The 24,521-nt window shown below is 40.1% G+C and overlaps 2 protein-coding genes across 3 annotated transcripts in view; both read right to left on the bottom strand.

Moving 5' to 3' along the window:
- The window catches only part of LOC140848037 (beta-1-syntrophin-like), a 130,777-nt gene extending 127,878 nt beyond the window's left edge, over positions 1-2,899 (bottom strand). The window contains exon 1 of the mRNA XM_073230115.1: positions 1,991-2,899. Coding sequence (XP_073086216.1) covers positions 1,991-2,564 — 574 coding nt within the window. The 5' untranslated portion in view covers positions 2,565-2,899. The remainder of the gene's footprint in view (positions 1-1,990) is intronic.
- Positions 2,900-9,488: 6,589 nt separating this feature from the next.
- On the bottom strand, positions 9,489-17,239 carry LOC140848035 (cullin-3-like). Of its 2 annotated transcripts, XR_012128490.1 has the most exons (5): positions 17,070-17,239; positions 15,694-15,864; positions 15,064-15,171; positions 11,390-11,514; positions 9,489-10,783 (listed from the first exon to the last, which is right to left on the bottom strand). XR_012128490.1 is itself a non-coding variant. In XM_073230113.1 (4 exons), exons 1-4 carry the CDS (start codon positions 17,187-17,189, stop codon positions 10,591-10,593), a joined length of 546 nt encoding a protein of 181 aa, XP_073086214.1. In that variant the 5' UTR covers positions 17,190-17,239; the 3' UTR covers positions 9,489-10,590. The 2 variants fall into 2 exon arrangements, 1 of the variants encoding a protein (XP_073086214.1); XM_073230113.1 differs by lacking the exon at positions 15,694-15,864.
- Between the last annotated feature and the right edge of the window lie 7,282 nt (positions 17,240-24,521).

Genomic DNA, 24,521 nt, shown 5'->3' with positions numbered 1-24,521 from the left:
GCTTCTCTATTAGGATAATTCTCTATAGTAGTCAATTTCTGAAAACTCAGATTGGGAATAAGACTGCTACCCCAAGCCTAAGTGGTTCGTGTCTAGGAGTCCCGCAGGCCTTCCTCCCCCAGAGGTCCTGCCTGCAATACAGGACAACCCAGTTGTAAGAATGTCATGTTAGAGGTTTCTACAAAACTCACTTTTCAGTTGCTGCATCAATGAAGACATAACTGCTTGATATGTGTGTGTGTGTGTGTGTGTGTGTGTGTGTGTGTGTGTGTGTGTGTGTGTGGTTTTCACTACAGGGAGTCACCATTTCTTCTCTTTTTGGGTGAAAGATATATTTTAGTTCCTTGCCAAGTCATTACATTTTAAGAGGCTTTTTAAAAAACTTTTCAAGTTTCACATTAAAGTGAAACCAAGAAGAGACGTAAAGAAGAGTAGTGCCTTGAGATAAAATAATCTGCCTTTTGTCCTCCCTGATATTTATGGTAAATATTGCAAGCTGAGCAGGTGTCCAGCTGTTTATAGTCCAAACTACACTTGCCCCAGATCTCACCTGCCCCTTGTCACAGGAACCAACACATACTTGAGTCAAGAAAACTTTTTTCTATTTACTTATGTTAATCATCAAGCCAAAGCAAATAGCCTCCCATTTTCTGGATCCAGGGTAGCAATTAAATATGAAGACATCACAAATCCTCTAGACAAATGAAGGGGGAAAAACCCACTGCATTCTAGGCCAGGAGGTGGGCCATCATGTACCAGAGAATGGCATCAGCTGTCACATGTAACAAACTTGGTTTCCCAACTTTGAACTTTCTCAGTTTCACACACCAGCATCACAGCTGGTGAGCAGGAAATTGACAAGTCCTTAATTTAGGACTTAAATCAACCACCAGTTTACAAGGTCTCAGTTGAAACATTCTGGTTTATTAATTCACTCAGCACTCAATATACAGTTATGGGGAAGCCAGGTAAATAGACAAAATAATTGCACGACATTAGTGCTGACAGAGGTATACACAAAGCAAGCTAAGGGGCAGAGAGGTAGATAGCAAGTGAAAAACACAGCCGTAATGGGAAATGAGAAGACATTATCCACTTAATACCCTACTGTCCTTCTCCCGCCCACACACCACCTAACCACAAAAGGGGACAAAAACCTTGCTACCTATTCTATTCCTACCCGATCATTAGGGGACCGGGACAGTAGCTCTCAAGAGAGTACTTTCTAAGGTGCCTCACACAGTGGGAACTGTTTACAAAGCAAAGTTGTTTCCACACCACTCCGGAAAAATCCCCGGAAAAGGCAGGCAGGAAAGCCCTTCACCAGCCCTCCACCCACAGCAACCTGGAATCCAGACTGACCGGCCAAACACCTGGCACCAGAAGCGAACTTATGCCGAGAGCTGCAACATACTTCCTGGCCCTTGGCACGACGCCCCAGCTACAAACCCAGTTTCCAAATTGCACGGAGAGAAGTTGGGAAGGCTGGTCGGCAGTCCGGGGCGTTCAAACATTGCCACCCCTCTCTGGCCCCTTTAGTATTCAACCCTTTTGGCTGGGTTGCCCAGGCTTGTAAAGGGAAACTTGTGCCAAAGCAGAAAACTGATTATCAGAGTTGCGATTAGTCAAGGAGTTCGCCGGGTAACGTGGGCGGCTGCCCTTCATTTCCAGGGGGACGTCCCAGCCTCTGTGCTACACTTGGATATCCGCAGGTAAAAATGAGGCAACGTACAGGAAGCATTCGACCCGTGCTTGGCGCACAGCAGGAGCTCAAGAAACCCCGCTCGCCTAGCCTTTCACACACCCCTGCTGGGTCCGAGCCTGTAACGACGATAGGGTGGGGACAAGTTGCCCCCAGGTGTGTAAGAGTTGTCATAACTCCATGCCACCCACACACCCGGGCCTCCTGGGGTGTGAAGGCGGGTGGGTGTGAGGCCGCGGGAGCCGGAGGGTGGGTGTGTGCGCGCCGCGCGCGGCGTTAACCCCTTACCTTCCAGCAGCACCTCCTTGCCAGCGCGCTTCAGCGCCTGCACCCCCTCGTCGTGGGTGGCGTCCCGCAGGTCGGCTCCGTTCACAGACAGGATGGCGTCGCCCACGTACAGGGCTTGGGTCTGGTCTGCCGCCAGCCCCTTGAAGATCTTGCTGATAAGGATGGGCATCTTGTTCTCCTTGCCCCCCTTGATGCTGATGCCCAACCCGCCCAGCTCTGGCTTCAGCACCTTCACGCCACGCTTCTGGTTCGAGATGGACTCGGGCACCTGCTCGGGCAGGTCGGTGAAGGCGGTGCGGACCCCGGCGGGCGAGTCCGGAGGCTGCGCGCCCCCGGCCCCCGGGTGCCCGGCTCCAGCGCCCCTGCAGAACGAGCCATTGGTAGCGGTCCCGATGCCGTTGTACGCCGCAGCGCCCTCCTCGCAGCTCAGAACCAGGGCGTCCTCGCTCAAGTTCACCAGAACGTTGTGCCAGCGATCCCGCACCAAAACTTCCAGCAGCCCGCTCCGCTGGGCCCGGCCGCCTTCCCCGCCGGCCGGCCCCGCCGCTGCCGCCGCCGTCGCCGCTACCGCCATCTTACCGGCATTCTTAAAATGCCATGTGATTGCAAAAGGGGGAAAAGTGGGGAAGGTTGCGGGGGGAGGACGCGGGGCCTGGGGGAGCGAGGAGAGCGCGCCTCTCTGGGAGCAGGCTGGGCGCGGGGCTCGGCTCCCGGAGTTCGCGGGCGCGCCGGGCGCGAGTTGCCCGCCGCAGCCCGGCTGGTTCCCCTCGCCTGATCCTGGGCGGGGTGGAGCAACGTAAAAGAAGAAGGAGAGACAGAAACAGGGGAGGAAAAAAGGCCAGCGGCCGGTTGCAAAACCCCGAACCAAGGGGGGCCGCGGCGCGGCCAAGCGCCGGGGAGCGTCGGAAGGAGGAGACACTCGCGCGGGGAAGGGCGGGGACCGAACGCCCGGCCGCCGCTCACCTGTTCCGGCCGCCGCAGCCTCGGCGGCCGCCGCGCGCCACCCCAGACCCTGGCCTCCCCCCTCCGCGGAGCGCGCGTCGCCGCGGGGGCAGCTCCCCTAGCGCCTTCTCCCCACCCCGCCCCAGCCCGCTCTGCTCCACTCCCTTCTCAGCCGGCGCCCACACCGCCCCCCTGCCGGGTCGGGGCGGCCTGCCTTGGGCCCCTCACTCATACTCCGGAGCCCCCTTGCCTTTCACACCCCCCGCTGACTGTCCCTCAGGCCTAACCCCACGGGGTGTCTAGATCCAGGTCTCCTCACTCTGGCTTCCTCACACCAAGGCTTGGCTTCCCCTGCTGAGTTCCTACGGGTCTCTCCTTGGCGTAAGAACTCTCTGGTGGACTCAGACCGAGGCCCAGGGCTCTCTGAGAGTCAGGAGGGGAGGCTGTCCCAGGAAACCGGAGGCAGACGTCAGCATAACCCTAGTGCCCCAAACCTCCTTTCTTTAAATGCAGGGCATCTTTCTGCCGCGGCTCTGGAGAGGTGTCTGTCCTGCCAGGGTCTTCGGGAGGTCACGGCCTGCCCCACACCTCGGGGACACATGTTCTAGCTCCAACGCATGGTATGTCTGTGCTTCTGACTTAATCATTTTTTCCCCAGTGCTTCCTGGGACTCTTTCTTTTTTCCCAAGATCCAATATAGGAAGTCCACCATTTAAGAACTCAGCTTCAATGGATCATGTCTTAAAAGTTCCGTTAGAAGTTACTAACTTGGAGCTCGAGTTGCATTTTTCCAGGGGAGCAATATAATCTTGAGTTACCTTCCTAGGCCAGTCTAGAAAATGCTAGCAGAACCCATGACAAAGCTGAGCCGCCCTGAGTCCTCCTGGTCCTTGAACCCCTCAGGTTATCCACCCACCATTTTTCATAGACCTCTTTAAGTGTATTATGCTTCCCATGCACCTCGCCTTTCAGCTCTTTCCCCTCTCAATAACAAAAGAAAACTCACAAAAGAAAACTCACAAATCGGTTAATTCCTAAAGGTTAACCCAACACAGCAAGGTGTCAGGAGGAAAGAAATCTTACTGAACAGATTCCAACCGATGTGGGAATCATCACTGAACGTTCTCTAACCCTTCCAGAATGACTCATACTTTTCACTGAGAATAACTGAAAGCCCAGAGGAATGCCTGAAAACCACGGTCCCAGAATGAAATGAAAACATTTGGTTTTTTGAGGAGGGGAAGTCACTGCAGGCAGGTCAGTGGGCACCCTTGGATCAGTGTTTCTGCTTGCAGCTCCTGTCTTTCCTGTACTTTTAACCCACCATTTTCCAAAAGCTCATTATTCTGTCATATAAAGGTACCCACGGCAGGGAGAGCAGCTGCAGGATCAGACAGGGAGCTGATGTGGGTGTACCACGGTGGGTGGGAAAGCCAGCTGGACCTGACCTCTTCTTTGGAGGCTGCAGGTTCGTGCATATCACTTTGCAGGGAAATCAGAGCCTGAGTGTCCGTGTGCAAACCCAAACTCACATGAGGGAGACAGGCACCAGAATGCCAGTGTGGCGATTAAGATTTCAACAAGCACCTGTCCCTGCACCAAAATTCTCCATTTGCATCACACCTGTATCTTGTCTCCGTGGTCAGGCAATCTGTGAGTCCCAGGTATACTAGGAGTAATTTATCAATTTGCCATAAGATGTTACAAGCTTTAGGATGGAAATTCCTCAGAATCCCTGTGATAAACACATTTTTTTTTTCTCTGTAAGCAAACCTACATGGGAAGGAATAGGTTGCTTTTTGAAAGTGTCAACAGAAGGGAGACAAATTTCTACTATCATTACGTCTGAGACATGCATACTAGCAGGAAATGGTTTTGCCAATGGAATTATAACAACCCCATTCTAAGTGCTTTACACTCTGTCCTCCTGGCAATTCTTGGGAATATTTACTATAATTATCACTCCCATTTCACAGGTGAAAAAGTAGAGATACAAGTTGAATACTCTGCCCAGGTCACATGGCCAGTAAATGACAGAGTCAGGATTTAAAATCAGCTATGGAGACTGGATTCTTAACCATTGTCCTGCAGTCTCCTGAAAATACTCAGAGCCCACTAGCTGCATGTTACCTCGCTCTGACGCCAGCCTTTCTACTGGGAGGGGAGCACAGAGGGTTAAGGCCCTTCTCCTAGATGCATATGACAAGGCAGGGCCAGTCTTTGCCTCTGGCCTCTCTGTCTTTCCAAGGTTAGAGAACACCCTGCCCTCCCCTATTGACACTTTTTTTTTCTTTAGACATGTTAACATAGTGAAACTGGTGACTGTCATGGTCTTACTGGCCTAGAAACCTTATCTTATACCTCAGACAGCTCTGCGTATCTGGGCTCTGATTAGTAATGCTGACACTCCAAGGTAAGCCTTACTTATCTCATTTCTTAGGTCTCGGTCGACTTGGGATTCCTGCACTCTAATCCCTAACACTTAGCATTAGGACAGATCACACTCTCCTGGGACTCCTCTTTTAAAGAAGGGCCACTGGAAAGGGCTGAAAAGACATCCAGCTTCCTCATTTTTTAAGTTTGACATTGGAAGCTCAGAGTTTAGCAATGACGGACCCAAGGCCACAGAGTGTGTTTGTGGAAAGCTGCAACTGAATAATTATGCCTACCAGTCCAACTTAAATATTCCAGAAATTACACCTGGAGCTCCCCTCCCTATTTTGTTTTAAACCAGGTTTTTTTTTTGCTTAGCTCTGTCCCATGTTCTATTTCCTCCTTTTGTCCTAAACTATTGACTTCCATTTCCCATTCTGCCAAAACTGGGATCCTCATGTGTGCCCCTTTCCTGTGGGATGTACCTTTTCCTACACAAGTTTGGTGGACTCAGGTTTGCAGGAGCAGGTCACACAACCCTCAACTCCACCGAGCCGAGGATCTGGCAGCAGGCAGCTGCAAGTGGCGGACAGAACTGTGCTCATCCAGTCATTGCACAAAGGTTTTTGTGCACCTGCTAAGTCCCAGGCACTGCTGTAGGTGCTGGGATACGGGAGCAGATAAACTAGCACAGATGTGCCCTGTGAAGCTGACATTGTAGTGGGTGGTAGGATGGTGGTGGAGAAAGACTACAAACACATAAGACAGTTTGCTGGAGAAGTAAATGCTAAAAAGAGAAGAATGGAGAGCAACGGGGTCAAGAGTGACTAGGGGCCAGGGACAATGGGAGAGGTGGCTGTTAAGGAAAGCTTTTGTGAGGATACAAGGTGAATAGATTTATGTGCGTACAAGGTGGAGAGGGAGGAAGAGGAAACAGCTCCTTGATACCTGTGGGAAAATTAGAGAACAGGAGGAGAGAGGTGCAGGAGGGGTGCTTGAAATGCAACATTCCTAAGGTGAGTCCTAGCCACAGAAATACACGTGGGACTGAACGCTCCTTGAGGACCTGCTTTTGTAAAGAACTGAGAAAATGCTGGAAGCAGGCCCCCCTCCCCACCAAGGCTGCAAAGATGATTAAGAGAGGAAGACAGACATAGGCATGTTCACAAAGAGTACACAGGGAGAACGGGGCAAGGAGCCAGCCTCTGGGCTCCAAATCACAATGCTGGGTTAAAGATTCTCATTTTAAAGATGAAGCACTGAGACCAGGGATGGCACATGAACAGAAGGCTGAGTAGGGTCTTTCTCCTCTGGTGTTCCCCATTTGGCTAACAGGGGCATCATCAATTCTAAAAAGGTTAGCAAACACCCTCTATTGCATGTACCTGGGCGGGTCCTTGGTAAACTAGATAGACCACCAGCCAGACTTGGAGCCAGCCAGCCGGTCAGGTGAGAATTATCTGGTTGCTCACTGCGTTCAGATTGCTGTGGTAAGGACTTTTTAGGAGCAAGGCTAGCCCAAGGCAGAATTTAAAGTACTTAGGTGTTTATCTTCCACCTTCTCTTATGAGTTGTACTCCCTCTGCCTCCCTTCCCTAACAACCTGCTGTTCAAATAAATCTTATACCAGTCTTTTAATATCTGTCATGTCAATTTAAGTCATTTTTCCTGAGGTAATACACATTTGACTCTTCTTCAGAACTGTAGAATGACAGGTTAGATTCCGTAGTAAACACATGTTGAAAGCCTAATAGGCAAGGTATCCTCCCACATACGGGGGACTTGAGCAAGTTGGCCTAAATAGGCATATGGGATGCCCTGGTGCAAGGGGGAGGAGGAATAAGAAACCAGTTTCTTCCATAGGCATCTTTAGAATAATTTTAAATGAAAAAGACTTCAAATTTCAAGTAACTATTTCAGGATCTTGCTAGTTTCTCCTTCAAATTCCAAATGAGGTTTGTTATTAAATTACTTTCAAACCCTTTGGAATCAGAGGTCTGTCTGTATGTGAGGGAAACTCTAACTCTTTTTTACACATGTCCACCTTCTTTTTTGTGAATCATTCCCATATACACTCCCCTGATTCATGAGAAACTTCCTCGTGTACTCTGCCGCACACCCTGAAAGCCCACTTCTGTTCATCACCCAATTTACTCCCTCGTGCTGTAACAGTTTCCCCTAGATAATCTCCCTGTTAACTCTCTGCACTGAACTCTCGGTCCATCGCTGTGGCTATGTGAAGACCCTCTTTGATCCTAGATTGATTTCCCATCTATCCCTTCTGTTCCCGAACTCTAGCTTAAACTTGGGCTATTTCTCAAATACCACATCTCCACCCTACTGCACTACCTGGCTACAGCATGATCTTCTTTGCTCCAGAAATCTCTCAAAGGTTCTAGTGACATTTTTTATGTTTCTAGATCATGGAATGCTTATGGTTTTCCATTGTTTATCATTTAGCAAACTCCAACACTTTCTTTAAATTACTTTCTGTCTCTTCCCCAAAACCCCTAACAATCTAGAGACTTGGAATGGCTTAAACTCTCTCATTTTCCATTGTAATGCATTCCTCTATTACCATCAGTCAGACATGAGTATCTTTAAGGAAAGAAACTTCAACGAATTCCACCCCACACCGGGTTTGTAATTTGAAACTAGTCCCTTTAGTTCTATACTTAAGTTGAGCTTGAAATTTTTATTCTAATTGGGTAGATACATAGCAAGGATGAATACCAATTAGTAAATAATATCGGGTGATTTTCAGGTTTTAGAATCTAAACTTTAGATGTTAAGCTAAAGAAATACTCTCTTGAACTTGTGGAGGACAAACCAAGTTTCACGGAAGAGTGACTTAAGGAAGTGAGGCTTTAGAGAACGAGGTAAGACAGGACAAACATTCCTAGCAGGGAAAACAATTGGGCCAGAGGCAGGAACAAAGGATGTGCAGATTATGTTCATTGAGCAAGGGATTGATCAGCTCAGATGGATTCGGGAAAGAAATAAGACAGGGATCTGATGAAAAAATAGTATTAATATCAGAATGCTTGGCTGCACATGCTAGACTCCCAACTGACACTAAAGACACCAAATGGGAAGCACATGAGTCACATAAGCAACCCGCCAACGGCAAGAGAAAGGCTAGCCTCATGCACAGCCGGAGCGGACACGAGCATACCTCAGTCTTTCAGACCGCACAAGGCCCAACCATGGCCACGGGCAGCTCCAAGTTCACGGTGCCCAGCTCAGCTTCTCTTCATCTCGCTTAAGAAAAAACATCCAAAGGAAGAAAGAGCTCAGATGGATGGCCCAGCCTGGATCACATGTCCACACTGGTAGCCATAGATACCATGATGGGCAGCCCCCAAAATAGCCCCATGGCTGGAATGGGGATGATAAGCAATTCACCAAAAGAAAGGGATGTATTTACCAGAAGCAGGCAGCAAAGAGGGCTGGGCCAAACCAAGTGATAAGGACCCCTGCTCTAGTGTAAGCAAGGACTGTTGCTGAACTGTCAATGAGGATGCTTTAATCTTAAAAATAAAAATTAATTTTAAAATTGTCTTATTGAAAAAAAAAAAGTCGTGGCCAACGGCCGGCCGGAACGTTTGGGCGTGTGCGGCTGGACGACCCGGCGGGGACTGACTCCCGCCTGGGTGCCTCGGCGTTTGTTGGAAGCCAACGAGCTGGTCCAGGAACAACTAAATGACGTTTTTCACCAGAATGACCCCTAGGAGCATAAAACATGAAAAATAAAAATAAAATAAATTAAAAAATAAAAATAAAATAAAATAAAGAAAGAAAGAAAGAAAAGAAAAAATAAAATAAAATAAAATAAAATAAAGAAAAGAAAATAATAAATATATAAAATAAATACATAATATAATAAATATAAAATAAATAAATATAAAATAAAATAAAATAAATAAAATAAAATTTTGGAAAAGGACTGGAGTCACCTTATAAGCAGGGGAAAACAGGAATTCAGGTTGAGGGGCAGTGGTCTGGAAAACAGTAAGCATTCCAGTCTCATGGTGGCTGTCACTATTACACATATACACATAAACATAAAAGAGAATCAGAAACTAACATTTGAAAGTGCTTACAAAAAGCCATTTTTATGGTTCCTGTGCAATATTCAATCAACTCTGTAGAAAGCCCAGTTCAAGGTCACATCAATATGGAGAGAAGGATAGGAACTCAGACTTGAGTTTGACAAACTTCACATCATGTCCCTTTGCCTCTAGGTCACCCTGCCATCTTTGCCACATTTTAGGCTTCAGTTAACTGAAACTTAGATTTTACATGTGTGCTCCTCTGAGTGAGAGCCTTTAAAATTGTTTTTAAAGGGAAGCCCCCAGGAGGATGAACCTCTCTTCCAGAGAGTGAGTCTTTAGCAGCCTTAGCATTGCTGTGTTTTAAGCTCTCACCCACAGGCTTTCTGAAAGGTTAAAAAACCGTGACCATTCTTCTGAGTGTCCCCGACACCAATGCCCCGCAGTAAAAGCAGCTTCAGATTAGTCAGAGCAAGCGAGTCCTATTTTTGCACGAATGCAAAAAGAGTTTATGTCCATTCATTTATTTTCCACAAAGTCAAGAAACTGATCAGTTCATTTTGGGATTGTTGGAGATTTCATTTTTTTCTTTCCTACTTTTTCTTATTTTTTTTTAAGAGGGAATTTTATTTTGCTCAATAGAACCTACTTAGAGTGAACTTAGATTCTGTCCCATAAAGTCCACTATAATCAGTGAGTTCTGAAATCTTTTCAAGGCTAAAGCTACTATTTTTCTATTTGAAGGTCAATGACTGATTACATCAAATAATACAAGTAAATTATTACTCTAAACCTCATGATTTTAGATATGAAAAAGCAATCACATTGTAAAAATAAGGCAATTCACTAGAATATTGTTAATTTTTAAATATTCACTTTAGTAACATTTTGTACATCTCACAAATCTCAAGTGTTAACTTTCCTGATTTTTATTTATTGGCAATAAGGATTACAGGATACTGAAAATTTTAAAAAGACTCATAGTTTTGTATCCATCAAATCAATTTCCATTTTATTTTATGCAATACTATTTCAAGTCTAATAATTTACACATAAATAAAATGTGTAAGTATCTATTATTTTTTCCTTAAGGAAGATTGCTGGTGTAGTCTTTATACTGTCAAATTAAGTTAATAACTGAAGGAATAGAAGTAAATCAAAGAGCTATGTTCCCCCCATTTAATATTTGAAACAGAAAAATATACCCTATTTAATAATTACTAAAAATTATTTTTAATAATTTATGCATGTCCAAAAAATCCACAAATCACTTCTACAGACTGCTTTTAAGTTACTTAATATAAATATGTTCAAACTATCAATTTTTACCTTCTTACCTCGTCCATAAAAGGTGGCATTGAGGTCTGCAGAACCCATATGATGCTGGAGCGTGAGCTGTCGGCCACTGCGTTTGGCTAAGTAAAACCTTCAGCAAATCAAATCAGGTTTCAGAGAATCATGCAATTTATACGTGGGAAACTATAACCACAGGATAACAACTTTAACAAATGTGTCTGGAAGGGAGACTTTGAAAGCTCAAGGAAATCTCAGGAATCAAGCTCAGCTCCAGTAACTTACAGAAAAGGAAACAATAAAAGGAGGGGGGAGGGAGACGGAGATAGAGGGAAAAAGACTTAAGTGATTCCGCTAGGTATTAAATGACAAACATAGCATACTAAAAAATTTCTACTGGTACACTTGCCCCTGGCCTCTGCTCAGTCACTGCTGTTCTGAAGACTACCTTTCTTCATAATCAATTCACCCTAAGCCACTGTTAGACATCAACAACACAAAATATACTCCTAACCATGCACTGAATGCTGAAGAAAAGACATTAATAAACATTCCTCTGAAAAGAATGTATACAGCTCTTTCTTACAAGTTGAAAAGCATAGGGATAATAACTTCTCCTTTAGAACATGAGGTTAAAAATGGAGTATAGCCTCAATCAGGGACACTACCAATGCTCAAATTTATTTCAATTTTGGACAATTATTTGCACTCAGAAAAGCAAAGTTGTATTTCTGTTTACCTTCTGAATATCTCAAAAGCATGTCTTGGGGCTGGTGGGATGTTGCACTTTGGTGTGGCTGATGGAGTGGGCCAGTATCCTGTCATTAGCACCCGGATTGTGAGGTCAACACCACCTAAAGATACCTGTGCAGAAGAGAAAGACATATGCCCCCCAATTAACTAGGATTTGTTACCCATTCCACATTGACACTGTGTTAGAGTTATCAAAGTAGTTAGCTCCATGTCCAATATCTAGCACATAACTCTTCTTAAAGGTTAGACCTATCCCAGTGTATTCCAAATTTTAACTATCTTGGGAAATATTTATAATTATTGCTTATGTTGTTGGCTTTATAAAAAACTAATCAAAGGATAACTCTATGCATGTGAACAAAGTCTTACTGGTGTCACTGAGAAGTGTAACATTATGGCTTGTAAGCTGATTTACAGATAAAATATCAAGGGACCATATATCACCATCATTTTAAAGAAATTTCTATGATAGTATCTTTTATCTCAGCTTTTAAATCTTTTAAACCATCTTAACATACAAACAACATATTTCTAGTATACCATTCACATTTCAACTACATTGACAAAACTTGTTTTTTACATGTAGTTCACATTTTAACAACCTCTCCACGGGACACTGTATATCCAGTCCTACATAGTAGGTGATCTAAATATTTGTATAATGTATGACTACCTCTAGAAAATATACGTTAGAAATACTGTCACAATTATTTATTCTTTGAACAAATTTAATTTTAAAGAAAACAATAAAGTGTATCAATAGGAATTTTTAAGGGTGAAGTATTATCTTTATTATTGATATTCACAGCTTGTTCTAAACCATTACGCCATTTTTATCTAACCTTCATGATTTGGTGATAACGGATTCTTAAAAGAGAGAAATTAAATCTATAATATAAAGAAGTTTTCCACAGTCAGATTTCTCCCCACATATCTACTAATTGTTTACTCCACTTTAGAAAAACTGCAACTAGAAATCTTAGATGATGCATAGGAGAGATGATCATAGCAGAGATTCTCAGAGGATGAAAAGAGTAGGTCGGATAACTGTTTTTGTTGAAATTGGGGACTGGGAGTGGGGGGTCACAACTTGATTCAATATATCCTAGACAATGAAGTCTTTTTATCTTTCTCCCATATATCCACACAATTCCTTAATATTCAAGTCTTTGCTCAAAATGTCATTTTTTCTAAAGGAGGCCTTCCCTAACCACGTTTCCCTGCTGCAGATTTCCTCTGCAGCTCCTATCAGCAGCTAAGGTGCTATGTTTATTTATCTGGTTCATTATCTGTCTCCCAGATCAGAATGTAAGCTCCATCATAGCAGGATTTGTGTCTATTTTGTTCTGCTATGTATACCCACTTCTACAACAATGCTTTGCACAGAAAACATTTGATGAATTACTTGTTAAATAGAAGGGAAAAAAAACCTTAAAGAACTTTTACTAAAAGTTTGTATTGTCTCTTTCTAACTATCTTAGCAATATTTGAGGCCACTTAGCCTATATTCAGATAGCACATGACAGGGGCAAATACACAGACAGAGGTACCAGAAAAGTTTGTTAGGATCTGATGTGATTTGTGATATAAACAGAAATATGATTGTAAGATGGTTTTCCTTACATGTCCCTGTTTTAAAGATAAAAACAGAGGTAAAAATGGACAAATACTTAAATTTATTTCAGCTTAAGATTTAGCTAAGTAAAATATACCACAATTATTATAAGAATTTCAAGAAAGTACTTATTTTATGACTTCTAAAAGAAAGTGAAGAGCCAGTGTCTTGGTATATTTCAGCAGACCGAGAACCTTTAAGAAAGTTACAAAGAATCATCAGCTGCAGGATTGGTGATATTTTAAAAGGGCTCGAAGATTTCAGAAAGCTCAAGATCTGTTTTGATTAATCTGTCACTTTTCATCAAATTTGTCTAATGCAGATTGAGGTATAGGAAATTTAGAGCTTAAGGTCCTTAGCATAAACAATTATGAGAAAGCTAATAATTCCTTGTAAATAGTGGCTTTATAGTTAAGTAGAAGCTGCAATCAAATTAGCAGAAAAAATGGAGCATCTTGATAAGTACTCTCCTTACTGTAGTTAACAAATTACTAAACAAATACTCTACCAGAGTGAGAGGTATGTCTGAACAATCAAGATTTAAGTCTGGAAAACTCACAAACTTTAAACAACTGAAAGGCAAACAGATCTGATGAAATCATTATGTTGAATAATCATTCTCTCCCTCTTTTTAAATGAGACAACCCCAACAAAGTAGTCAAGAGCAAAGAACCTAATTTTCTTGTCAAAGGGCCTTCAAGATCACAGGCCAGGTAATTTTCAACAATACCTAAAACAGTAAGGGTGTTGAACCTTCCCTTACAGGTAGTTTCAACAGAGTATTTATTCCAACTAGTTGTCTCGCTGTAGCTCTCAATATATGTAAAGTTAGTCGAAGAATAAGAATGAACAGAAAAAAAAACTGAATCACATGAAAATATGTATCAATGTATTAAAGTTACAAATCCCTAAACAATCTAAAAAAGACAAAAGTATCTAGGATCATCACATTATTCAGTTTCTCCCCAACCGAATTTCTATTTACTGTAGACTTTTATCTTTTCTGCTCTCAGCTCATCTACACTACAAATATGAGGCAAATTATACAACTATTTAAAATAGAGAGGGACCAGAAGTCCCAGTAATGCCTTAATATATATAAATGCCCATTTCTATAGAATTAGGTATTTTCATTTATTTTACTTGTGAAGAGACTATGGAACCAGTAGAAGTGATCTCATATTTAAATATCAGCAGAAAGATCTCCAAATTTCTTTCATGGGTGTGACATGTCTTAATTACAAAGCAGTATATACTATTTGAGAGAGAAAATGTCAAAGAAAAGCTGGAGTTCTCTAAAACTTAAGGTTAAAGGTGAAGTTGAAAAACAGTAAGAAAGAAACAAAATTCTGAACTTCACTGAATCCTCACAAAAACCCCCGCTGGACTCCAAAGCTGTATAGATTCTAGCTTACTGCCTTTTGGGAGTCACAATACAAAATCACATTTAAAATGCACTGGTGTCAGTGTTTAATATTCAGTTCGTCAGACATCAGGCCCATTTAGGCTGATCTTACAGATGTGAATGAGGAGACTGAGGCACAGGATAGCGGGGAAACAAGTCTCCTACAGCACAGCGCTGGGTGCTGAGGGCGAGTGAAAGCAAGAGCACTAAAACTCAGGACGCCTGTCTCGGCCCATGATTCTTTCCGTGATCTAGAATGGTTACAGCAGCAGAATCACTGTTCATTAAATGTTCAGTGCGTTCCTTCATGTAGGGAGGATAAACTTAGTTTTAGAAGAGTAAGAAATAAGTATTTTAACATTGATAGTTAGAAGAAGAGCTTATCTGGGGGAAAATGATTTTTAAAGCACTCGGACAATACATATGTTGTCTCTCATGACATTTAAGGAACCAACCCCAGCAATTCAATTCTCATAATGGATGAAAATGCCCACTGCAGAAGACTACATGAGCTGATGAATAACAGTGTCATATACTTTAAACCAATGTAATATTGTTATCAACGATGCTTTAATTAAAAACAAAAAGACTTTAAATGAATGAATTTCATTTAAAAGTAGAAATAAGTGGAGAATCTTACCCCAGTTGTCTGTAGATGTTGCCTGAATTCATCCATAGTTATGCTTGAGATGCTCATATCCCTAAACATTCCTTCCAGTTCTGATGTTAACTGACATCCACATTCAGTCTATGAAGGAAAAACACAAACATAAATAAATGAGGGATTTTGGGATGAGAAAATGTACAAAGAAATAAACTATTCCAAGCTACTGCCATCTTTTCTAAATCTTTCCAAGAGTTGCTCTATGAATAACCCAAGGATTCTATTTTATAATGTAGATTCCCAGACTCTTTCAGATTCTGATATGCCTTCCTGATGGTAGGGCCCAGAACTCTGTTTTTAACAAGCATCTCAGGCGGTAATGGGTAAAGGTAGTCTATGGACCACACTTTGTGAAACAGAACTATACGGTGATACTCCCCATTTCCATGAAAGTGCCCTGTCATACCAAGAGAAATTCCAGCCAACTCTGAATGTCCCAGAACCTGTACAAAAGTATAACCTGCTCAAAAAAAAAAATCTACCTTTGCTAATTAAAAAAGATTTTAACTAAATTAAGTATTTTCTAATCATATGCTACTAGTGTTTAATCATGTGGTAAACATCAGTTGGTTGGACAGACTCCATTCCATCTTGTGTACCGCTTACCTTTCACTTAGATATCATATTTTTTTCAGAGTCATCAGAAACACTTTTATTTGTGAGAAGTCTCCTTGCCAAGTGTTGCTCATAATAACATTCAAATATATCTTTTTCTTGCATCAACCTTAAAAGGACCATTGCCTTATCCAATACTGTTTCTACTTCTTGTTCTGTTTGCTGAAAAATCAATGAAAAGAAGATTTAACAATTAAAACATTGTAGTTCTACCAAAATAGCACCATAGTTCATCTATATTTAAAACCAGTACTGTTTGGTAACAAATCATCGGGTTGAGAACTCTAAGGAGGAGGGAACCGGCCTGAGAGAGGGCCCCCTGCTTCAGACAGCACGAGCACAGCTCCCACATCCCCGCCCAGCACAGCCCTCATCCGGGGGCAGAGTGGAGCTCCAGGCCCCAGGGCTCCGCTGAGATGGAGGCATGCAGTGACACGCAGCAGGATTAAAGGGTGACTTAAACAGATGCAATGAAATTTTAAGCACAAAAATCTTGCAACAACTTTAGAAAATTACACAACCAAAAGGACTGCTTATTTTCATTTAAACTCAATTGAAACCTAAATTTTCCCAAAGAAGGGTAATAATTTCTTATTAATTAAAAGAGTCAAAAGACCCCTTGCCTGTTGCCCTTATCTTTTAAGGAAAGACAAGATGATAGTGGTGCAGTTGGTATAAAGCTTGTATTAAAATTTATGGAAGACCAAACAGATGTGTCTTTTCTATTCTGTGTCCATGGTCATCTTCTTCCTGTTTCTTTGTTGCAGCTGCCTGCCTGAGAACCTACAGACATTTGTTTTTCCTTTTTGCTTCATAAGTTCCAAAATGAATTTAAAAAAATAATAAATTTTATGTGTGATCACAATATGCTTAATATGATTTTCTATGCTGTGGTGAGCTTCCAAGGTCCCAGTATATATAATAAAGGCTTAAAAATGAGCTTCAACATATGCTTTCAAACTATTTTTTGATAGCCATTCTGGTTTATGCCTTCAAATTTTCTGCATCCAGGTATTGTTTGATACACAGACCCCAGACCAGATGACAGCAAACAACATTCTATGCTGCAGATAGCTGTTTGCTAGTTACATCTCTATAGCATATCTGACTCTTGCTGTCTATAGACTGGTCAGTAACTATGGCTATGTAGTTCTTTGTTTTTATGTCAATTACACATTAAGAGAAATGGCAAAGTTCTTCTTACCGCATCAAATACTTAAACAATTCTTTTCAAAAATCACAGTACACATGTAAGCGAAGTACACAGTACAGCAAAGAATAATGAATGCTTAATTTCAGACTTACAAAATACAGTTTTTGTATTTACAAATAAAATTTAATGTGTTTTCACACACATTTATACTTACCCCTTTTACTCCCTTTTTTAGCTTATCATCAATAAATAATGATAAACTCAGGGGACCTGGAGTTGCAGTTGAGAAAATATTCCAAGTCACCTGCAATAGTTTGTTTAAAGAGCCGGTCATTATTAAATGATTCCTGGAGGAAGCAATCAAACCTACTCTTCAGATCCAATAAGCCCTTTCAAAAAACAAAAGAAATTTAGTATATATTATTAATAATATTTCTATTAACAATATACTGGTGATCATGTATGATTATTATCATTTTGCTGATACATGTGTGTATTCAGTGTTAAACTCATAGATTCTGTTTTGTTTTCAACTTATTTTCATTTCATTGTCTCAACTAATGGGTGAATCCAACAAGAGCTTTAAAAATATTCAAAAAAAGCTTCTTATTTATACTTAAAAAATGGAAAACTGCAGCATAATTTATTCATAATACTAATTGAAAGCAAAACCATTTTGAAACTAACAGTAACAAACAGTTTTTCTTCCTACACAGGAGGTGTATGAACACTAAGGCATATAAGGGCTTCATCAAATATTTGAGTAAGTGAAAAGAGCAGCTGAGTCCTGCTACCTGATATAAATAGGCCTACTTTGCAAAATTCTAAAATATTTAGGATAATTTACACATATTAATTTACCCTTGGGACAAAGTAAAAAAATACATAATATATAGCTTAATAAAAGTGACCTTTTTAGCACTTGTCAAAACCACTTTGTCATAAACTTATAGAGAATTTTCTATATTTACTGACCTGAATATAATCAATGGGGTTCTTTCTGTTTCCTTCCTCAGAAACAAGGGCTTTTACCTTGTTCCCTCAAGCAGGAACTCACACACACACACATGGTCTTCAAACCATTTGGCACACAACTAAATAACTTGTACATGCAAGCAAGGTCTGTAATCAGAAAACACAAAAAACCAGCTATATTAAAGATTAGGAGAAAAATATGTTAATCTCTCATCATGTTGATCTGTGATACTTGAAGAGGCCTTGGCACAGGAAAACACTACTAAAAGGAAAGAAAAAAACCTCCACCAAACTGGAAAGGGAAAAAAAAAATCAGGGCTAATGATTATTATTTCAACTCATGAAATGCAGCTTTCAGATTAGTGCTTTTAAATATCAATAAAATATCATAAATTACTAAATTCATTTACATGACAAAGATGATGCCCAAAAGATTGTAAACAATAAAGCCACAAATAAATGAAAACTGTTTTGAGTTTCTATGTAATTTATCCTATATAATTCTAATCTAGAACCTGGTTATTCTACAAAATGTCAATCAAAAAGACAACTTTAATTATGGTACAACTGATAGTCAACCTAATAAGGAAGAATTTAAAAACCAAATTAAAATCTTACAGATATTTTTCAACATTCCTATCTCACAAGTTCAAACACCAACCAGGAACAACAAACAAATAAAAATATACAAAGGTTTATTTCATTATACATCATGGTAAAGTCTATATGAAATTATGAATTAAAGCATAAGTTCCTATTCTTTAATATGTTCCTCAGAGTAATTCCTAGTTATTTCCCAGGTAATGACCTAAGCCAGTAACATCTGTTTTTTAAAAAATGGTTTATCTCACTATATTGTTTTTATTTAAAATGAAAACTCTGGACTCTGTCCATGTTTTTAAATCATTTTTCACAAGATTAAAATATGGAGTTAAAATACTTTTCTATATGTTTAGTGTTTCTCTAAAGTAAGAGCTTACTGGGAGACTATAGTGTCAGAACTTGACAATCATATAAAAAAGTTTTACAATCAGGAACTTTTGAAAATGGGAGTTAGAACAGTGGTTACCAGATCAAGGATTTTTTCTATAAAGTACTAGGTAGTAATACCTTGACACACTGCTCAAGAGCATGGCCTAGCACAACTAAGACATTTTGCACTTAGATTGCCAGTGGAAAGTTAGGACAACTGGAACTAGGATTTAAAACTTTAATTTAGAATCACAGGCAACTGGTTAGTTTGCTGAAAATATTTAGTACTAAATAGAGAACTACAGTAAGTAGCTATGCTGCTATTTCTACATTTATGTACTTACTAAGTGCTTCCCATGTGGGTAGGCAAACTCTACATTTACATACTTACTAAGTGCTTGCCATGTGTTAGGCAAACTCAGTGCCTTTGCCACAAGTCTCCATGCAGGGTTACAGATTTGCTGTAAATTCAGGCATGCCCAACAACCTCTCCATCAAACATTACCTAGTTTCCTAATCTTCAACCCATTTAATCTTTCCCCACCCAGCTCTCTAAAGTATGTAAGGGAACATTAACTCAATTACCAAAAAGTATGTTAGAAAATTTACTCAATCTCTAATTCTTTAATTTGAGGAAATGGCTTTTCATAAAGTCCTAGTCTGCCAGCAAGCACTTAGACTGAGGTCAACTATGCAGCCCATGGACCTATGCCCACGGCCTGTTTTTGTACAGCTCACATACTAAAAATAGTTTTCACATGTTTGAGTGGTTGAAAGAAGAAATCAAATAATGTTTCATAGGAACATAGTGGAGATTTATTCATTTGTGTTATTGTGTATGCCTCCTTTCTTTCCTATTACAGGAGAGATGAGTAGTTTACCATATGGCCCACATGACTAAAATATTTGCTCTCTGGCCCTTTGCAAAACTTGTGTGCAACCCAACTTAGACCTTAGACATCTACAAGAAAACATGACAAACATACTTAAAAATGACTGATTTTTGTTTTTGTTTGCTTTACAAAACAGCAGAAGGGTCTTTGAAAATGTAACTTTCTCTGTTTTAATAAAGCAACAAATTTGTATACAACTTGTCAGGAACTTAACACAAATATATAAATAGTACTCTTCAAAACACAAAGCTAGGATTCCACTAGAGGTACAACCTCTCCACAAGTTTTCTTTTCCCTTCTCTTATATACTTCTCTCTTTCTCACTTAAAATTTTTATTTTCATTCCCTAGGTATATTTATTTATAAGAAGTGAGTGGCTAAAACAGTAACACTTCATTAAGAAGCAGGAAATGAGTTTGAGTATCATGTTTATTTTTTAATACTATACATCAGTGATTTAAAGAGCCATAGTTTTAAAACAAAGCTTTAGAAAATTAAGAATGAAGACATCACTGTTAATTACTCTAGTTACAATTTCTTCTGAAGTACTTGCCACAAAAATATTCTTTTCAGAAAAGTAAAGGGAAATGTTCCCAAAGAGTAAAGGCTACAGTTACTCCAAATGTTTATTTTTATGTAATTCTCTTTTCTCCTTTTTTAGTCTTTGACTTCAGAGTTCTTCAGGGTTCCCAAAACCAATCCACCAATTTATCTAAATACACTGACATGGAAGCATTTTTGGTATCTCATCACAACTAACTCCCAAAGGAAAGAAAGAAAAAATGTCGAGATTAGAAATTCAGATTTTCAAAGAATCACAAAAATTATAGGAGCGTATACAGGAATGGAGGGAGCCCAAACCCTATGGCCTATGAAAACAGAGTACAGGAGTAGATGAGGAGCTCATGGGCGTCACCAACAATACTAGACTTGCCTCTGGATTAAAATGCAAAATGAGGGAATATAAGATGAAAAAAAGAAAAAATAGCACCAATTCAATTCACAAGAAATACCTAAAATTCTCATAAACATAAAGTTTTACTCTTAAAACTTATCAAAGTAAAAATAGTGAGAAATTAATGATAGGGCATTTATAGTAATTTTAATTATAGGAAAATAAAAAAAATTACTGAGAACCTGGTAGAATTATAAGCATTTACTTATGTTCAATTACCAAAATATAAATGTTAAAATCAGGAAACTGGCAGTGGCAATTACCACTACCTAATTCTCAGAACTCATTCAAGTTTTGTTAGTGATTCCAGCCAAAGGATCTAGTTCAGAAGCACACATTGCATTTACTTGTCAAGGCCGTTTACTCTCCTTCTGTGAGGAACAGTTCTTCTCTCGACTTCCATGACCTTGATATCCTTAAAGATTACAGGCAAGTTAGTGCACAGAGTGTTCATCATCTGGTTTCATGTGTTTCCTCATGATGTGAGTCAGGTGGGGTATCTAGGGAGGAAATACCATGGAAGTATTGCTGTGTCCTTCTCATTGCTGCTATCGGCTGGGGCACGACTTCAGTCGATCCTGCTCCTGCTGATGTTCACTTAGATCACTTGACCAGGGTGGCATCTGCTGGCCTCTCCTAACAGGGAACTAGGAGTAACTTCCAAGTTACTCTTCAACCTTTTGTAATCTGAGGCTCTGTTCACCTTTGTCCATTCCCTTTCCTCTCTCTTCTGCAGATTGCATACTCTTTATTGAATTATCATCAAGCTTGCTGTTTCTTCTTCTCTCAGTTCAGAGATAGTGTTGAGCCCCTTTAATAAATGGTACATTTCAATGATTGTACTTTTCATCCCAAGAATTTCCATTTCATTTAAAATTTCTAGCTCTTTGGTGATAGTTTCTATTTGTTGTGATGTTGATATCACACATTTCTTTACCTCTTTTATCACAATTTCCTTCAGTTCTTTGAACATGTTAATAATGGCTACTTTGAAGTCTGTGTTAAATCTAACATCTGGTCCCTCTCACAGACTATTTCTGCTGCCAGCTCTTTTTCCTGGGTATGGGTCACACTTTCCTATTTCTTTATGTGTCTCATATTTCTTTGTTAATAACCAGGCATTTCGGGCAATATGTCATAAAAATTCTGGAATCCCCCCTCTCCTGAGCTTGCTATTGTTTGCTTACTTGTTTAGTAACTGAAGGGACCAGTGTAGTGAAGACTGTTACCCCTAGAAAGTGAAGCCTCCTCTGAGGTTCTCAGCCTTGGGTATGTGTTCTGCCATCCTGGGGTGTCTTTTTTTTCAAGCATATAATTGGGCCAACAAGACCAACATATGTGAAACAGTTAGTGTAAGATGTAAAATGTGTTAAATTGTTTTCCTAAGGCTTGTTTTCTCCCTCTCCAAATTATAAATGCATCCAGAGCAAAGATTACATTTTCCACTAATTGCATCTTTTAAAACACTTGGTGCTTTCCTGGGCATAAAGTGAGCACCCAGTATATTGGTGTTAGGAGACAGCGAGTATAGAGGCTGGATAATTATGGAAAAAGTAGAAAGTCTGGACTATTAAGACGAGTTCAGGTTTCACTAAATGCCAGCAAAAGACAGAATCTGAAACCCAGAGGGGCGGTGATCCTCTCAAGATCACATAATCAGAGACAGATGAGGCATGAGCCCCAAATCCTTGCCCGATACATCTTCCCCAGAGCCCGCTGCCTGCCTAGGTCAGCACAGCCCACGTGGTACCCACTTCACAGATTTCCATCTCATGGGACTAAAAGGTTCCTCCTGTTCTTCCTATACTATTTCTATCTCAGCATTTTTAGGAAATTTAATCTTGATGCTTGTCCCATATCCCTGCCCTACATCAAATAATTATAGGAAGCAATATTTCCTCATTGTTTCTCCCAACTTTTATTCTTTTCAATATTGGTTTTTATATAGTTGTAGTCAAACTATATATAGAATACTGTGTTATATGTCAAATACACAATATACTTGACCAAAGCAAGCCTGCCCCCCAGGGGACATGTGGGAACATGTGGGATGGTTTCAGTTACCAAAACCAAGCAGGAGGGTGTGCTGGACCACTGGTGAAGGTCAGGGAGGCTGTGAAATATCCTGCAGTGTGCAGGACAAACCCCTGGACCCCACGGAAGCATTACCTGATCCAAAATGTCAGTGACGCGGCAGTTGTAAAACTCTGTTATACTTTGTACAACTTATATTACTTCACATATAGAGTTCAGTATTACTGCAGGGCCTTTGAACTAATTTAGTCTATGTGCTAGCTTGCTGGCACATTGTGGGTACTGAAGGAAACTTATTAATGGATGCATCATAGTCCATTGAGTTAATGTGAAGAAATTTCCACAACTATTCCCCTATTGTGGGACATTAAGGTTAAGAGATTTTGCTCCTAAAAATAACACTGCAATGAACTTATGAAAGTATCTTAATTTGAATTACTTCCTTTGGATTAACTCCCATGTGTGAGATAGTCTGCTGCAGAAAAGGAGACTGTGAATGTTTTGTGAGTAATACCACGTTTTAGGTTCTCCAGAGCAGGGATTTGCTTTATTTAATGTTTGAATCACTAAAACATAATACAATGCCTTGCATATGCTCTTTCTTAATAAGTGTTAATTAAATATAAATTTTTATGATGCAAAGGAAGTATTCCTTAAGATTCAGTTTACTAAGACTTGAAAAACTAGGATGGTCCTATTTTTCTCCTTTGATCTATGAAATATACTTCATTAATATTAACCAGTTTTCTAATGTTACATTATCCCTGTGTTCTTGAAATTTATCCATCTTGATAATTCATGTTATTCTTATTATATATTGACTGATTGGAGCTGTTATTATTTCATCTAACTCTTGCTCTCCAAAGAGATTGGTTTATAATTTTGTGTGTGTGTACTAACTTTTCTGAGGCATATAAAAAGGGAGGGGTATGGTGGCAAAATGTCCACATAGTTGGAGTGGGGAAATCACAGAAGAAAGTATGGGAGAAAATCACATGGACAGGTAAATGTATGGGGAGAAAAAAGCAATAATCAAAGCTTCAACACCTGGCTCCGTTTTCAGTATCTTTAAGATAACAGCAGTATTCACAATAGCCAAAACATGGAAACAACACAGAGGTTCAGCAACAAATAAATGGATGAACAAATGAGGGTATGTGCATACAATGGAATATTATTCAGCTATAAAAAGGAATGTAGTACTGATACATCCTATACAATATGGATGAATCTTGGAAACATGCTAGGTGAAAGAAGCCAGATACAACAGGTCACATATTACATGAAACATCCAAAATAGATAAACCATAGACAGGAAATAGACTGGTGGTTACCAGAAGGGGAGATGGGGGAGCAACTGCTTAAAACATAGAGGGTTTTCTTCTGAAATACTATATATGTTTTGTAACTAGATACGGGAAGTCTTGCAGAACATCACGAATATACTAATTACTACTGACTTGTTTACTTTAAATCATTAATCATATATTATGTGAACTTTGTCTCTAAGAATCCAGTTTGTACATTTTTAAAATTATAGTCAGTGTTTTTTGTGTCTTACCCAAGAAATATTTGGTGACCCAAGGTCATCACAATATTCTGTGTTTCCTTCTGCTGTATGATTCTGGATTTTAGGTTTAGGTCAAGTGACTCTTTTCAAATTAATTTCTATATATAGTATGACTAAGCATTTATTTATTTTGCATACAGAGAACCAGTTGTTACAGCAGGATTTGTTAAAAACTTTCCTTTCCTCTTTGAATTAACTTGACTTTTTGGTAGCAAATCAATTGACTGAAAATATGTCGGTCTGTTTCCAGATTTTACTGTGTTCCTT

The sequence above is a fragment of the Manis javanica genome, chromosome 2 (genome assembly GCF_040802235.1).
Source record: "Manis javanica isolate MJ-LG chromosome 2, MJ_LKY, whole genome shotgun sequence".
Taxonomy (NCBI): domain Eukaryota; kingdom Metazoa; phylum Chordata; class Mammalia; order Pholidota; family Manidae; genus Manis; species Manis javanica.
This window is presented reverse-complemented; position numbering and strand designations above follow the sequence as displayed.